At 56.6% G+C, this 15,750-nt stretch overlaps 1 protein-coding gene across 2 annotated transcripts in view; it reads left to right on the forward strand.

The window, feature by feature from the left end:
* Positions 1-5,304: 5,304 nt before the first annotated feature.
* DTX1 (deltex E3 ubiquitin ligase 1) overlaps positions 5,305-15,750 on the forward strand; it is a 104,187-nt gene continuing 93,741 nt past the window's right edge. The window contains exons 1-2 of one of the 2 annotated variants that reach the window (XM_037878913.2): positions 5,305-5,712; positions 7,077-8,445. In XM_037878913.2, the coding sequence (XP_037734841.1) occupies positions 8,187-8,445 (259 nt within the window). In that variant the 5' untranslated portion in view covers positions 5,305-5,712; positions 7,077-8,186. Of the gene's footprint in view, positions 5,713-6,264; positions 6,445-7,076; positions 8,446-15,750 lie in introns of those variants that run through there. The other variant, XM_037878915.2, reaches the window with a different exon arrangement.

Raw genomic sequence — 15,750 nt, forward strand, 5'->3', positions numbered from 1 at the left:
CTTCCTCCAGCTGCAGCAGGCTGTGCAGGCGTGGCTCTTTGGTGGGGCCTGAGCTCAGAGGGGGTGTTAGCCTCCTGACTGGGGTGGAGCGTGGCCCATCACAGTCTCTCCAAGGTGATCCTGCCCCGCTGCAGGGGCTCCAGCTGCTGCCCCATGGAGCTTCTAGCTCCTCCCCAAACCCCAGCACTAATGCATTCATTCGGTGTCCCCTGGAAGAGTGGACGCACTGCCAGCATGGCTTCTTGTGGTGGGAGATAGCACAGCAGCTCTCCTTGTCTGGTGCTGCTGGCTGCTCCAGCCCAGTGGTGGTTCCCCTCTTCTCGAGACCCAGCTCTCCCACTGTGACTGACTGTCTCACCCCTTTCGGGGAGCTAAGGTCCCAAATCACCAGTGTCCAGCACAGCACTACTCATCCATACCACGTCCTCTCCCGGTGGTGCACCTTCTGCTCCTCTTGTCGGTCAGTGGAGTGGCACCCCAGCTTTCCCTTGCAGAACTCAAAACCCCACGGGCAGCGTAAGCCATCTGCACATCCCAGACTTGAGCGTTTAGTCCCTTTGGCTTCTCCCCAGCTCCTGGCTCCTGCCCGAGAACACCAACCCACAGGGCCCACCACAGGGCAAGCTCCACTCCTGTGGCTTCCCCATGGCTCCCTTCCCCTGCTAAAGGGAACCCTAGAGCCCTTCTCCCTTTCCCCTGGGTCTTCCTCCTGCATCTCCTCCTGTAGCCGGGATCCTCAGTTCCAGCCTCCCTGTGAGGCCAAGTGCCTGGGGGCTGGCTGTCTCCCAGGCCTACCACAGGAGCCTTTGGCGGTGTGGACTCCCAGCTGAACCCCCCATGCCAGCTGTGCTTGCCCAGCCCTTTGTGCACCCCTCCCAAGCCAGCTGATCCCAGCAGCAGCTGGGAAGGGAGTCTGAGCCCCGTAAAGGGCCAGCCGGCCTTGGACACTCCTGCCCCGCATATCTGCTCTTCCCGCAGGCCCCAGAGCTTTTCTGCCCTCATCCCACTCCTCCTGCAGCTTCAGAGGTTCTACAGCCCCTCTCCCACCTGGGGGTCGGGATGGAGGGAGAGGGGGAAGAAGCAGGGAGCAGAGCAGACTGACCCATTGCTCATAGAAGGGGAGCTGATGGCCCTTTCTGCTCCCCTCTCCCCCCTGGGGGAATGGTATGCACTGGTCCCCCTCCCCTGGGAGAGAATGGTGTGGGCTGCTCCCCCTTCCCCCCACCCTACCCAAAATCTCCTCTAGGCTCCTGAGGGGAAGGGAGAGAGTGCTGCCTGCCTCCTGTGGCAGCCCTGATTGGTCACCCTTCCCCAGGAGGTGGGGGAAAGGGGAAGGCAGCCAATAAGGGGGAGTGTCCCCCCCCCCCCGAGAGATGGAGTTGGCCAGGGCGCTGGGAGTTCTGCCTGTGGGGGCAGGGCAGCATGGCCAGTCCCATGGTGGGGGGGTGACATAATGTACCCCATATAACCCCCTGTACCCAGGGGCAGGGGTTATGCCACTCCACTCAGCCCAGAGACTGGCTGTCCAGGGGATGGGCTGCGCCTGGTGGCTGGGTTGCAAGCTGGGTTGCGGGTTTGGAAACTGAGTGAACTCCAAGGGGTGCAAACCAACCCTCCCCCAAACCTGGTGAATCCAGCCGGCAGGGCCTGGGCACAGCTGGGCCCATGTCTGACTCCACAGTATGGGGGTGTTAGAGCATGTCTCAGCGCCCTGTGTTGGCAGATCCCTGGCACAGCTCTTCCATCAAATGCTCAGAAACCACAAATCCCTTCTCTGTTCCTCCCAGGAGCACACCTGGGGCAACACCCGCATGTCCTACTTCCTCCCACCAGCCCCCAAGCTGTGCACCAGACCAGTGGTTCCCAGAGTTTTTACTGAGGTGACTTGTCTGCTGCATTTTGTCTTTTTTGGAGGCCCACCCAAGGCCCAAATAGGTGGGGGGAGGGGGCAAAATAATAGGCCAGTGGCTTTCTCCCCCTTCAGTGCCTCCTCCTCCTCGCCCAGCCGAGGGGGCACTGCCCACTCGCATCATCACCTTCCACCCCACCCACAGCCCATAGCCCAGCCCAGTGTGAAGAGGAGGCCCTGGGAAGGGGATGGGTGGGGTGGAAAATGAGCTTGCCCTGCACTCACCCTGAAGTGGTGACTGCTACTGGCTCCCTGCTCCAGGTGGTGTGACCTGGTGCCCGGAGTTACAATGCCACTCATGTTTGGCCCAGCCCACCTGCTGTCATGACAGAGGAGTGGCCAGACCAAATTTGAGTGAGCGACATTATGGAGAGGGAGCTGGACCACACCTCAGTGCGGTTGTGACCCCATGCGCCAGATCACAATACCCAGAGCCGATAGCTGGGCCCAGGAGTTTGTTAAAAGTACCTAGATTAGACACACAGATTGAGATCAGCCACCAAGGGGCGCTGCAAACCAAAACCCCTTTACATCCCTAGTGTCTTGAAATATCTATTATACAGGACACAGGACCTTTCTTTCTGTTCACAAAGGCAGTAGGTGAAAAGTGGGGATGCTACGGACACTCAGGGCAACGAGCATGGATAGATGAAGATATGGGGAGGGTTGGGGCAGGGGGGAAGAAGGGGCAAAAGAAGGCACCATAAGACAATATGGGCCCAATTCACTGAGCACAACTCCAGTGGCATCAATGGGACTTGATGGAGTAACTCAGAATCTCTAACAATCCAACCAAAGTGAGGTGTCATTTAGTGCAGGGGTTTTCTTTCTTTCTTTCTTTCTTTCTTTCTTTCTTTCTTTCTTTCTTTCTTACAGGTCTCAACAGGCGAGTGTCCACCATTGAAAGTGACCTGCAAAGGATTTTTTAAATTGTGCTTTTGCCCTTTTCCTTTCCTTCACATGGCTGTGCAGAAGAAAAGGGTTTTGTTTGTTAATTTTTTCCCTGCTGGTGGTTTTCGTTCCGGGCTGTCAGCAATGCCAAGCAGGGGTCTCCTGGCTTTGCTGGAGGAGCAGTGGGCAGTGGAAGGGATGTTGAGCAGGAGTTCTAGGCCCCACCACTGAAAGCGGAAATGAAATCCAGCGCCCTTCTCAGACATCCTTCTCCAAAGCCACCAGGGGTGGGGTGGGTGGAGAATGGCCCAATTCCCCTTGCACTCACACCACTATTACCCTGGTGCATCTCCATCAGTCCCAGTGAAGCTCTTCTGATTGACACCTGGGAACAGAACAGGTCTCTTAGCCTCTGCTCAGTGGGAAAACAGAAGGGAAGGTCCCCTCCCCATTGCAAAGACAGCAGCCTCCCTGGGGAAGCTGAGGTTGCCACCTGGTTGACTGAGCTTTGCCCAGGGAAGGTTGATTTGCACTGTAAGGTCAACACCTGCAAAGCTCTGTAGCCCTGAACCCACTGGGTGGGCTGCCTTCAGACACAGCCTTGCAAAGCAAGCTCCTGTCTGCCCTGCCTGGATGCTAACCTCCTTCTGGCTCTCCCCCACCCCCCCCGATCCCTCATCTGTGCAGCAGGCCCTGTCTGGCTGCTGCATTTCAGTGCTGCTGAATATCCGTCATTGACATGGGGGGCCAGGCTTTGCACTAGGTGTTTCCTGGATGCAGCGTACCCCTGCCAACCCCCAGTCTTTCCGCCGCTAGCCATTGTGCCAGCACGAGGTGGGAACAAGTCTGCTGTATTTGATTTTTGTAAACCCACTACTACGAGCTGCAGGGCGCAGCATGTACTAGAGGGGAGCTGTGTCACTTGGCAGCTGTGAAATAAGAACAAATCTGGATCTTGGCACAAAATGTGAACCCAGGTTTGACACCAAATGTTTTGCAGATCCATAAACATTCACATGGATCCACATGTTCAGATGTGGCCTCTCATTCTGGGGGCCTTTGTTTTTGGTTGCTCAACTTAAACACCATCATCATTAAACTGATTTCCAGTAGGTAGCCCACTGTAGTGGGAAAGACAATTCTTTGTGACTTTGTTTCGCCCCCCTCTCTTTGTCTGTCTAATTGACTCCCCCTGAAAGCTCTCCAGGACAGGGGCTGTCTCTCACTATGTGTCTGTGCAGCACCCAGCACAATGGGGCCTTTAGTTGCTACTGTAACATTGCTGGTCTTTAATCTTCCCCTCAGAGGCTCCTACTGCTGTTTCCAGAGTTCTCATTTTATCTTGTCCTACTAATCCTGGAAACTATGGAATGTTATTATGATGATTTAGGTCAACTCTTGTGACATTATCACATGTCCCATGATATTTGGCGTTTTCTTAAAGCCCCAGCTCCTGGAGTCATGTGATTAAGTGAGAATCTCAGCCCTCATTTTTTTTTTAAAGTAAGTTTCCAGCCTTCATGGCCTCAGAGAAAACCTTGAAATGTGACCCCAGTGCAGCCCAAAGGTTCCAAAACTAAAAGACAAAGAAAAAGAAACTCAAATTTATCATTATTTTTTTAAATCTCATTTTTGGTTTTTGCAGTCTGACTCATGAATTTGGAATGGATTGGAGTTGGCAACTTTTATAGTACACTTTGGAACTGAGCATGGTATGAAAGCCTGGATAGATAGATAGATGGATCTCCATAGTAATCATACAGCACCCTAGGGGCATCCCGGGGAAACAGCAGATCAATTGTTTGTCATTCTAGCCAACGCACATGTGGTGGCTACAGGCAGGCAGCAAGGATAGGCAGTTGGGGTACAGGCAGGGACACCATTTCAGATTTCAATGGGGAGGGGGCAACTTTCAGCTGAGGTCCAGGTGCAACGCCCCCTATACTTGGGAGTCTCGGGGGGCATAAAGCCCCCTGATGGGCATGGCATGATAGAAGGGCAGCCAGGCCCAGTTTGATTGGTGTTGCAACCCCATGTGCCAGGTTGTAATGCCACTCAAATTTGGGATGGCTGGATAGGTAACCTGGGCCCCCTAATTAGCAAAATTCTGTTTGCATCCATGGCTCATATATTAGTGGGTCTAGGCCTGCTTTCCAGAATACTGGTGGGTCTGGGGACCCTTGGATCCATATGACCTTGTGCGTTGGGCTCCCTGCCCAACCTAAATTGCCACTGTGGTATAGGGCAGTGGAGGCAACGTGGACTAACAATTAGCATTAGAAAGTGGGAGCCAGAACATCTGAGTTTTATTCCCAGCTCTGCCCCTGAGTCTTTTGGGCGAGTCCTCACCCCCCACTCCGTGCCTCAGTTTCCTCAGCTGTAAAATGGGGACAATGGTTCCTGCCGTGCTGAGATGAAGGGCATGCATTCAGGAGGGATCCCCTGGGCCAGCCCAAAACCGCAGAGGGGAAACGCTGCTTTAAAGTCACCCCGCCTCCCTCCCCAAATCGGGGCAGGCTGTGCGCGCTCTGCCCCCGGGCGCATGGCCGAGGGACCCCCAGCCAGCTCCCTATGGGGAGGTCGCCCATCGCTTTCCATCCCTGCCCCTCCTTCTCCCCGGCCCCCGAGGGAGGTAGTCCTGGACGGCGGTCGGCCGCCTCTCGCCCCCCAGCCTCGCCCCGGCGCGGCGGCCAGGCGGGGCTCCAGTTAGGGATGCTCCGGATCCTCTGTGCGCAGCCTCTTCCCGCGGCTCGGCTTGTTGTTTTGGCGAGGGCTGGGCGCCGGGGCGCCCCCGGGTTTGCGCTCGCTCCTCTTGCTGCTGCAGCCAGTCCCCTCCTCCCCCAGCCCGGCCCCGGAGCGGCGGCGGCCGCCGCGGCAGAGCGGAGCCGAGCCGGAGCCGGAGCCGGAGCCAGGTGGGTGAACAGGGATCCCCGAGAGGGGGCGAGGAGGGAGAGGGAGCGAGCCGCCGCGGGGTGCCAGGAGAGCGAGCAGCCATGGCAGCGAGCTGGGTTTGCAGCAGGGAGTTGGGGAGGGGGCGACGGGAGCTGGGCTGGCAGATGGGCCCAGGCTGCAGGGAAAACGTCCCATCGGGACCTCGTGGGGGCTGCTTGGGGGGGCAGGTTTAAGGGACCTTCCTGACTCCCCTAATAGCTGTGCCCAGAGCCTTGCCGTAAAGGAGGAGAAAATGGAACCACCTGCCCCTCCCGGGTGAAGATCTCAGCCCTGGGACTCGTGTGCTGCCGGGCCGGGCGAGATGCTGCCATGCGCTGCCCCTGTAGCCCCCCTGCCCCTTCTGTTGCTGGGGGGGAGAGGGGGCAATGAGTCTTGGGGACCTGCCGCTTTGATCCTTGGGGGGGGTATTTGTCTGGGGATCCCTTCGGTGTCAAAACGTCCCAGGGACCCGAATCGGCTGCTGCTTCCCCGCACATCCGTGCGAGCGGAAAGTGCCCAGCGTGCCCCAAATCACTGTTGCTGGCATGCCCAGGGTGTGTGCGTGCGTGCTGCAGCCTCTGCCGGTGACCTCGTTTGTGGCGGGGAGGCGAGCAGGGAAGGCAGCCCAGACAAAGCCGGGGCGGCAGGGGAGATGTAGGAGCAGGGGCGAGTGGCTGAATCGCGGCTGCGGAGCTGCACCTGCAGTGAAGACGGTCAGTTCGAGCTGGGCTGGGGCAGGCGGAGGCATCCCCAGGAGATGTGCCAGGCGCTTGCTGGCTGAGGGGCTGTGGTGTTTGTTTAAATGGCGGGGGGAGGGGAGGATCCACTGGAGACCCCATTTAACCGCACTCCGGCAGAATCCGTGCCGTGGCTTGGCACGCTAGCCCGGGGACTGCAGTGCCTGCCAGCAGGCGAGGAAGGGGTGAGGGGCCTGCAGTGCTCTTTAAGCCTATAACGGCATCCCTCTCCTTTATCACACCAATCCCTGCACCCCCACCTCCACCTTAAAGGGACAGAAGGCATCAGGAGCGATCCTGCATCGGAGGGGCGGGCTGGATGGCCCCGATGGGTCTCTGGTCGATGGGATTTCTCCACTGATGAGTGAAATGGACAGAGATGGGGCTCTGGTCATCACGAAGCCAGCAGAGAGGGGTCACTGAGCTCTCATAGGGGGCCAGCCTGGCATATATGCTAGATGGATGGATGAGGAAGGAGACAGCCCAGGGAGAATGAGCCTGGGGTCAGTCCCTGGGCTGGGAGGTGGAAATACAGAGGGGGGCGGGGGATGGGAGTCTGCTCTCCCAGACAGAAAGCCCCATCACTGATTGATGCTTTCCCCTTTCAGGCTGCATCCCCCACCTGTCCTCCGGCAGCAGACGGGCCAATTTCTCCCCTTGCTACAGAGATGAGACTTGGCCAGCTGCTGTGGAGCCATCCATGACAGAGACTGAGCAGCAGGAAGCAAGAAGGAGAGGAGGGGGTTTCCCCTTCTGCAGCAGCAGCTTGTGAGCCCCAGGACGCAGCCCCCCCCACCCCCTCCTCCCTGCTGGGCTCCCTTCACCCCCAGTAAAGACACCAGAGCCATCCCCCCCAGGCACAGAATGTGTGATTCTGGCTGGGGGGGATGCCCTCCCCAGGGACAGGTTTCAGAGGAGTCACCTGCAGTGAGCCCCAGCTGTGACCCGTGGGGAGGGAGCTGTGATCCCATCCGACCAGCGGGGCAGGGTGCCTGAGGCCTTTTGGGACTGAGTGAGGCAGTCTGTTGGAATTGGGGGTGGGGAAGGGTGTGGGGGAAGCAGCTGGAGACTGATCACCCTGGCATGGGTTGTGTGGCCCTGCACAGCCTCCCCGAGGGCCTGGAGACAGGAGCCTCCCGAGACGAGACGCTGGGCTTGGGCTGGCTGTTCTGGGCTCTGCGGAGGCCTCATTACTCACACTGCTGAGGTCAAGAGCCTTCAGCAGGCGGCTGGGCTATGGAGGCACAAGCCTGAGAGCACCAGGGGCCGAGTGTAACCAGAGTCGAGCAGGGAAGAGGGGAGCGCAGGACAAAATCAAGGGTGGGACCCTGCATTTTCCCAGGGGTCTCCTATTTGGATGTGAACAGAGGGGCAGCAAGGGCTGGATCATTTTCCTTCTGCTCCCACCAGCTGCGCCAGGTCTTCGGAGCACCAGGGATTGGGTGTGGCCAAGATGCTCGCTCCAGCCTGGCTCCATGTGCAGTTAAGAGAATAGACAGACTCTGTGCAGCCGGGATCATTCCCCCGGGGACCAGCACGTTGCAGGGATACTGCTCGTTCCTCATCCCTGCTGCTTTCCGAAGGACTCTGAAACCAGAGGTCAAGCCAGTCAGGCCCAGAGAACCACCCCCAGAGGGCAAGGGCCCTGGGAGGATGCCCTCCTGCTGACTTCCCCGTCTGTCTGCCCTGCTCAGGCTGCTGCCTGCTGACCTGGCGCCATGTTGCGGCCGAGCTCGGGGGTGCTGATCTCGGTGAATGGGCTGGGCTTCCCGCCGCAGAACCTGGCCCGCGTGGTGGTGTGGGAGTGGCTGAACGAGCACGGGCGCTGGCGGCCCTACACAGCGGCCGTCTGCCACCACATTGAGAACGTGTTGAAGGAGGATGCCCGGGGCAGCGTGGTGCTGGGGCAGGTGGATCCCCAGCTGGCTCCGTATATTATCGACCTGCAGTCCATGCACCAGTTCCGCCAGGACACAGGTAGGGAGGGGCGCTGCGGGTCTGTGGGGTGTGGCTGGGGTGAGGGGTGGCCATGGGTGTGCTAAGATCTTGGGGTGACGTAGGGAGCTGCCAGTGGGGTTGGGCTTCAGGGCTCATCGAGATCCTCAATCTCTGCTTGGGTTGGGTGTAGGATTCGCACTGCCTCTTTGCCTGGTAAAGATGGGCATGGGGCTGATCTGGTCCCTCATGGCACTGCCGCCATCCAGCCCGGAGAGCAGAGTGCTCTTGGTGCTAGCCTCAGCTGTGGCTCTGGAGACAGCCAAGCGGCCCAAAAGGAACGTACACACTTGTGCAAATCGAGAGAGATGTGGATTAACCACAACCAGTGTTTATCGAGGCCAGGTGGTGGAGAGCACATCTTTTACTGGACCCATGCCAGTCGGGAGAGAAACGAGCTCTTCCTCAGGGCTGGGAAAGGAACTTGGGGTGTCACAGCCAAATGCGGGGGGCGGGGAGAGTGGGAGATTGGTTAGATATTACCCACCGCGTCTCTCTAGTATCTTGGGACCAAAACAACAACAACAACATCGCCGACGATATGTGTGTGTCCGTCCGTCCAGCTGGTGTACATTGCATCCAGCCAGCCATCCAACTGGTGTACGTATCTGTCTGCCTGTCTCTGTCTGCCAGGCCTGTCTGCCTGTCTGGGTTCTGCTTCTCACCATCATCACTGAGCATTTAACAATTCTCACTGCCACCCTAGGAAAGTCTCATGTGAGCTCATTTCCTCTTTTCTCCCCACGAGGCTGCTGGGAGGTGTCCCCCCTTCTCGATCCCCGATCATCCGCCCCTCCCCTCCCCTACATTCTGGGAACGCAAACACTGCGTCCCATGAGACACCCTGGCTGCCATGTGGGGACTGAGGTTTGGGGGGAGGTGTCACTCCAGCACTCCCATCACTTGGGCATGGGGGAGGTTGGCCCCAGTGACCATGGGGAGTGGTGGGAGGTGGCTGCTCTGAGCTCTGGTGTTTCCTGCTGGCCTAACTGTGGCGTGGTGCTTGCAGTGTTTTCAGAGAGAGGGAGTGCTGTGGTGGGGGAGGGCAGCCTGCAGGGAGGTGAGAAAGGGCATTAGAAGGAAGGGTGTACAGAGGGGCTCAGATACCTGGAAGGTAGAGAGCAAAATGCAGATCCTGCTGTGGGCCAAAACCCCAAAAGAGGAAGATCCCCAGGATCGGCTCAGGGAGCTTAAAATGAGGTGGAATCAGTTCCTTCCACATGGATGACATTGCCCCGAACCAGAGGCTGGTGAGATGGCTGGGACAGGGGAGCAAAAACCCGGGGTGCTGTTTCTGGCTCTGACACCAGCCTGCTGTGTGGCCTGGGGCAAGTCCCTTCCTTGCTGTGTGCCTCAGTTTCCCCCAGCCCTATAGAATGGGGATGATGACACCCACCCAGTGGAAAGGGCATTGGAGATGGGACATGCAATGTAATATGCTTCTGCTGCTGGCTCTTCATGGGGATAACCAGGAGGGGAATGTGGGTCTGTAATGAGGAATTGTCCTGAGAGTGGGAAGCCATGGAGAGGTGGCGGAGTGGGGTGGGAATGGGACCACTGCACAGCTGGGGTATCTGCTGCCTGCAGGTAGCCTGTGTGGACTCCCTTCCTAGGACGCTTGGGCTCTCTTTTAGGGTAGGCTGGGGTTGGGGGGAAAAGGACTGTCTGCAGGACAGCTTGTGATGGTGTCTGGCATGGGGAGCAGTACCTGGTGTGGACAGGAAGGAGGGGTGAAATACAGAGATATGCGCATCAGCTGGATTTCTGTCTCCAGACTCCCACAAAAGGTTCCTTAGCCAATGACACCTGCAGGCCCCTGGCTCCAGGGTGCCCTGTTTCAGCGGGGGCAGGGAGGGTCCCCTGCTCGCTGCACTCTCTGTGCCATGGCTGAGGTTACAGAGGGTGGGGACACGAGCTCTGTGCACTGGGCTTGTGCTCTTTGTGGTTTCTGTGTGACGTGTGGTTTGCTCTTCCATTGCAGCTCGGTGCAGAGCTCTGACTGGGAGGGGACTGGGCGTTAGAGATGTCACTAGCGGGTGGCTGTGTGGAGGTGATCACTCCTCACAGCCCCCTCTCCTCCAGCCCGCCTACCCTCCTCTCACTGCGGCTCCCTTGCTGCCTGGGCAGCATGCTATTGCCAGCCCACGATGGGGCATCCTCCCCACGCTGGCCCTGAGAGGGCTGAATTAGGCCGTGTGGGCCCAATCAGCCAATTAGGCTGCAAAAAGGGCAGAATTAAGCTGGAGGAAGCTTATTAGAAGACGGCTCCCCTTTGAGGGAACAGGCATGGAGGCTGGGAACAGTGCAGCAGGGAGGAAGGCTGTAGTCCCCCTCCCTGAGGTAGGGGAGAAGCAGCCCAGAAGGAGGGAGCCGGGGTGAGAGCAGAACAATGGTGGAGATGCACACCTCAGCTGGTCACGACGGCCCTGGACTGGCACCCAGCATAGAGGGCAGGCCTGGGTTCCCATACCAGTCACTGCAGAGCGGTACTGTTTGGGGGCAGTGAACAGGAAGACTGCCTGAGTCACTGTTGGAGTGACAGGGTCAGGGCAGCGGGCGTGAGGGCTGCCTGATGCTGTGTGGACAGAAGAGACTTTGAAAGACACCCCTGAAGGGGAGCCCATGCAGTGACCAGCCTGGAAGGCTGAGTCCCCAAGAGCTCCTGGTGCGAGAGAGGGGCTGGAGACAAAGAAGGTGAGATGGGGAGATGGAGTGCAACTACAGGAAGGGGCATTGACCATACAGAGCTAATTCCCAGAATAGCCAGGAGGAGGCACTGCCTGCGGTGAGTAGAGCCCCGCGTCACACAGCCCTACGTGTTCTGGTCAGTGTGGAGGGTGCAGTCTGCCTAGGTGCCCAGTCTGCTGGCCAGCACAGCGGATGCCTTCCACCTGCGCCTACCTATCACTGTAGATGTTTTCCACTAGGATGGCCCTGGCACGCGGGACAGCATGGCTGGTGCCCAGCTGCACAGTGAGTACCTTGGGCACAGATGGATCCAGAATGGCCGGTGACCTTGTTGTTGGCGGGTGCTCCCAGGCTGCATGCATTGTACCTGGCTTTAGCTGGAACATTAGGGAGTAGAGTGGGTGGGTTCGAAGCTTGGGGCATCTGTAACTTTCAGCAGCAAAGCAGGTGCATTTCAGCTGGATGTACCCAGAACATGGTGGCATGGCAGGTGGCGTTCGCCTGATTTACATCACATGGCTCTTAGGGGGCATGTTAGATTGTCCTGTGTCTGTGCCCTGACTTTCAACAACCTCTCTTGCATATCTTCTAACATTGGAAACATTGTAGGGAGCCCACACAACGCTCTCCACAATTAGCCTCCCACTGCTTGTGCAGGGCAGACTTGTGGGGTGCCATTAGTCTATAGATTTGTGCGCACCAGCTTTTGTACAGTGCCTAGCATATGGGGTCCTGGTCCATGGCTGGGGCTCCCAGGCACTGCTGCAATAAGTCAATGTACAAAGCTGTTGTTGTTATTTACATATTGTGGCAATTGGACAATGCTATTGTGGTGGGTCCCGCGTTTTTCCTTGGTGTGATGGGTCAGGGCACTGCCCCTGCCCCTATTCTTGGGCTCCGCTAGTGCCCTGGATGGGGAGAGAAAGGGAGTAGGAAAGGGACCCAGGTCTGCCCCCTACTCTGGTCCCAGCCCCTTCAGCTTCACAGGCTTCTTACCCTCTTTGCCCTTGGGCTGGGTTTCTCTCAATCCTCTGGGCTGGGGGAGTCCCACTGCCCAGCTTGGGCAGGGTCTACCTTCCCCTGGTCAACACCAGAACACCTCCAAACTACAGTCAACTCTCCTTCCCCTCCTCTGTCTGACCGGGGAAGGGGGTGTTAATTGGCTCCAGGTGCTCTAATTAACCTGCAGTAACCTCTCCTTAGTCCACAGGGAATAAGGCTCTGATGATCCTGGGTTTATATACCTCCCATCTATTACTCTTCTGCTGCCCTCAGGCCCTGCTGCATCACATATTCCCCACCCCAACACCATGGGGTTGGGCCACTTGGAACGAGAAGCAGTGCTGTCGAGACAGGCCGGTAGCATTGCTGTGTTGGCTTCCAGCTCTGTGCTGTTCCTGAAGTGGGAGGGACCATCTAGTCACTCTCGCATTCTCCTTGTTTCGGTGCATCCACTGGAGTGGGGTGTGGTCTGTTACGAGGGTGACCCGCCGCCCTGGTAGGTAGTATCGGAGAGTCTCCATGGCCCATTTAACTGCCAGACATTCCTTTGAGACAACAGCGTACCGTTGCTCCCTGGGAAGGAGTTTCCGGCTGAAGTACAGGATTGGTAGCTCCTCCTCCCCAACCATCTGCGAGAGGATGGCCCCTAGCCCTATCTCCGAGGCATCCGTTTGCAGGATGAATTCCTTCTCAAAGTCTGGGGCTATGAGCACTGGATGACTGCAAAGGGCCGTCCTTAAGTCTGTGAATGCTGCTTCTGCTGCATCGGTCCACTTTACTATCTCTGGACCCCAAGCTTTTATCAGGTCCGTCAGCGGCCAGGCCCTCATGGCGAAGTGAGGGATGAACCTACAATAGTACCCCACTATCCCTAAAAATGCTCTGACTTGCTTTTTGCTGACTGGTCGGGGCCAACCCTGTATTGCCTCTACTTTGTTCCATTGGGGTTTCACCAAGCCCCTTCCTACTACATACCCGAGGTATCTGGCCTCAGCTAGCCTGAGTTAGCCCTACTTGGGAGGGTTGGCCGTGAGGCCAGCCTGTCTAAGGGCGTCTAGTACCTCTTCTACTTTTCCTAGGTGCATCTCCCAGTCAGGGCTATAGATGACTACATCGTCTAAATAAGTGGCGGCATCCTTGGCGTGGGGTTGTAGTAATTTGTCCATAAGTTGTTGAACATTGCGGGGGCCCCATGGAGTCCGAAAGGGAGAACGGTGTATTGACACAGGCCATCGGGTGGAGAGAAGGCTGTCTTCTCCTTGGCCTCCTCAGCCAGGGGGATTTGCCAATAGCCTTTGCTCAAGTCCAAGGTGGTCAAGTATCGGGCCTTGCCTAACTGATCAACTAGCTCATCAATGCGTGGTATTGGGTAGGCATCGAATTGACATATTTTGTTCAACTTTTGGAAGTCATTACAAAACCTCAGGGTGCCATCAGGCTTGGGGACTAGGACGATAGGGCTGGACCAGTGCCTGTGGGATTCTTCAATAACCCTGGGTTCCAGCATCCTCCTCACCTCCGTCCTAATTTCTTCCCTTTTGGCCTCCGGTATTCAGTATGGTTTTATTGTTACCCTTGCTCCGGGACATGTGACGATATAGTGCTGGACCATTGTTGTACAGCCTGGCTGCACGGAGAACATATCTTGATTCCGCTGGATCATAAATGACCTCTGTTCATTGTGTTGGGGTTAATTCAGGGGATATCCTCACCTGTCCTTGTGGGCCATCTGCCTGGGGTGGAGCTTCCTGGGTGACCAGGCACCTCTCCTGGTTGCGCCAGGGCTTCAGTAAGTGAATGTGGTAGATCTGCTCTGGCCTTCAGTGGTCCGGTTGCTTTACCTTGTAGTCCACCTCCGCAATGGCTTCCACTATCTCATATGGCCCAGGCCAGCTGGCTAGGAGCTTGCTTTCTGTTGTCGGTACCAGCACCAGCACCTGTTCTCCTGGCTGAAATCTCCGTGTTTTTGCCTAGAAGTTGTAGTAGGTCTGCTGGACCTCTTGTGCTTTCTCCAAATGCCCTCATACTATAGGGGTCACCCGGGCTATTTGCTCTCTTATCTGAGCCACGTGCTCAATGACGTTCTTCCCAATCCTCCTTGACGATATCTAATATGCCACATGGGTGGTGTCCGTAGAGTAGCTCGAAGGGCAAGAATCCTGTTGACGCCTGGGGGACCTTCCGTATTGCAAACATCAGGTACGGTAGAAGGGTATCCCAGTCTTTTCCACCTTGGACCACCACCTTCCAGATCATGCTTTTGAGGGTACAATTAAATCGCTCAACCAGGCCATCCGTTTGAGGATGGTAGACTGAGGTCTGCAAGGCTTGGATGTGGAGTAGGGTACATAAGTCCCTCATTAATTTCAGCATAAAGGGAGTTCCTTGGTTGGTCAAGATTTCTTTAGGGATGCCCACTCTAGCAAAAACCTGGAGCAGTTCTTTTGCCATTGCCTTGAACTTGGGGCTTCTTAGGGGAATGGCTTCCAGGTACTGTGTGGCATGTAAGGATGAGAAGTTTGCTTTGGTGGTCCCGGGCCGATCTTTCTAGTGGCTCCACTAGGTCCATGACTATCCTTTCAAAAGGGACATCAGTAACGGGCAAGGGCTCCAGCGGGGCCCGTAAATGAGGTCAGGGGCTGTGTAACTGTCATTCTGGGCAGGAGGCGCAATAACGCTGGACTTCCGCCCGTACTCCCGGCCAGTGAAACCTCCTGAGAATTCTATCCAGGGTCTTATCTACTCCTAGATGTCCCTCGAAGAAATGGATGTGAGCTAGCTCTAACACAGCTCTTTTGTGCTTCCGTGGTGCTAAGAGCTGCTCTACTTCCTCCCCCTATATTTGCGCTAGTCGGTACAATAGGTCATGTTTGACCACATAGTATGGCCCTGGGCCTTTGGTTTTCCCCTGTACGGGCACGCCGTTTACCTCCACTACCTCCTCCCTCATGTTTGCATATAATGGGTCATAGGCTTGGTCCTGCCCAAAATTCTTGCATGCGGGGCCAATCTGGCCTAATTTTGTGGGGTCAGTTTCAACTCCACCCCCGAGTTGCTCCTACTGGTGCTGGGGACTGCCTCCAGGTCCTCACTGGTCTGAGCTGTCTCCTGGCCTCCCGGACAGCTACTGTCAAGGCTGATTCTCCACTCTGGCACTTCGAGTGCAGAAGGTGGGGGCCCGCAAGTATTCTAAAAATTAATACTGGCTACTCCAGGCTGGTATTAAACTCCCAAGGTTACAGCTTCTCTCTGACCTTGGATGGGTAGATGCTGCCACCACCCAAGTGCAAAACCCCTTTGAGAACCCAGGAAGGCGCATTTGGGGATTCCTTCATGTGGGGCACCCTCAAGCCCTTTCACCCCCCCGTCTGGGGAAGAGCTGAGAAAGAAAACGAAGGAAATCAGCTGTTGCCACCAGCTAATTAAACAGCATGTGCACAAACCTCTTAGGACACAAAATCCAATTCTGTTCTTAAAAAAGGTAAATTTTATTAAAAACAAAAAGAAAAAATACATCTGGAATTTAGGCTTTTTGCTAGGTTTAAAAAAAAAACAATTACAAGGATTAAGCATCAAGAGGTCCAGCTTAAAGGTTAC

This window comes from Chelonia mydas, chromosome 15 (assembly GCF_015237465.2).
Source record: "Chelonia mydas isolate rCheMyd1 chromosome 15, rCheMyd1.pri.v2, whole genome shotgun sequence".
NCBI lineage: Eukaryota > Metazoa > Chordata > Testudines > Cheloniidae > Chelonia > Chelonia mydas.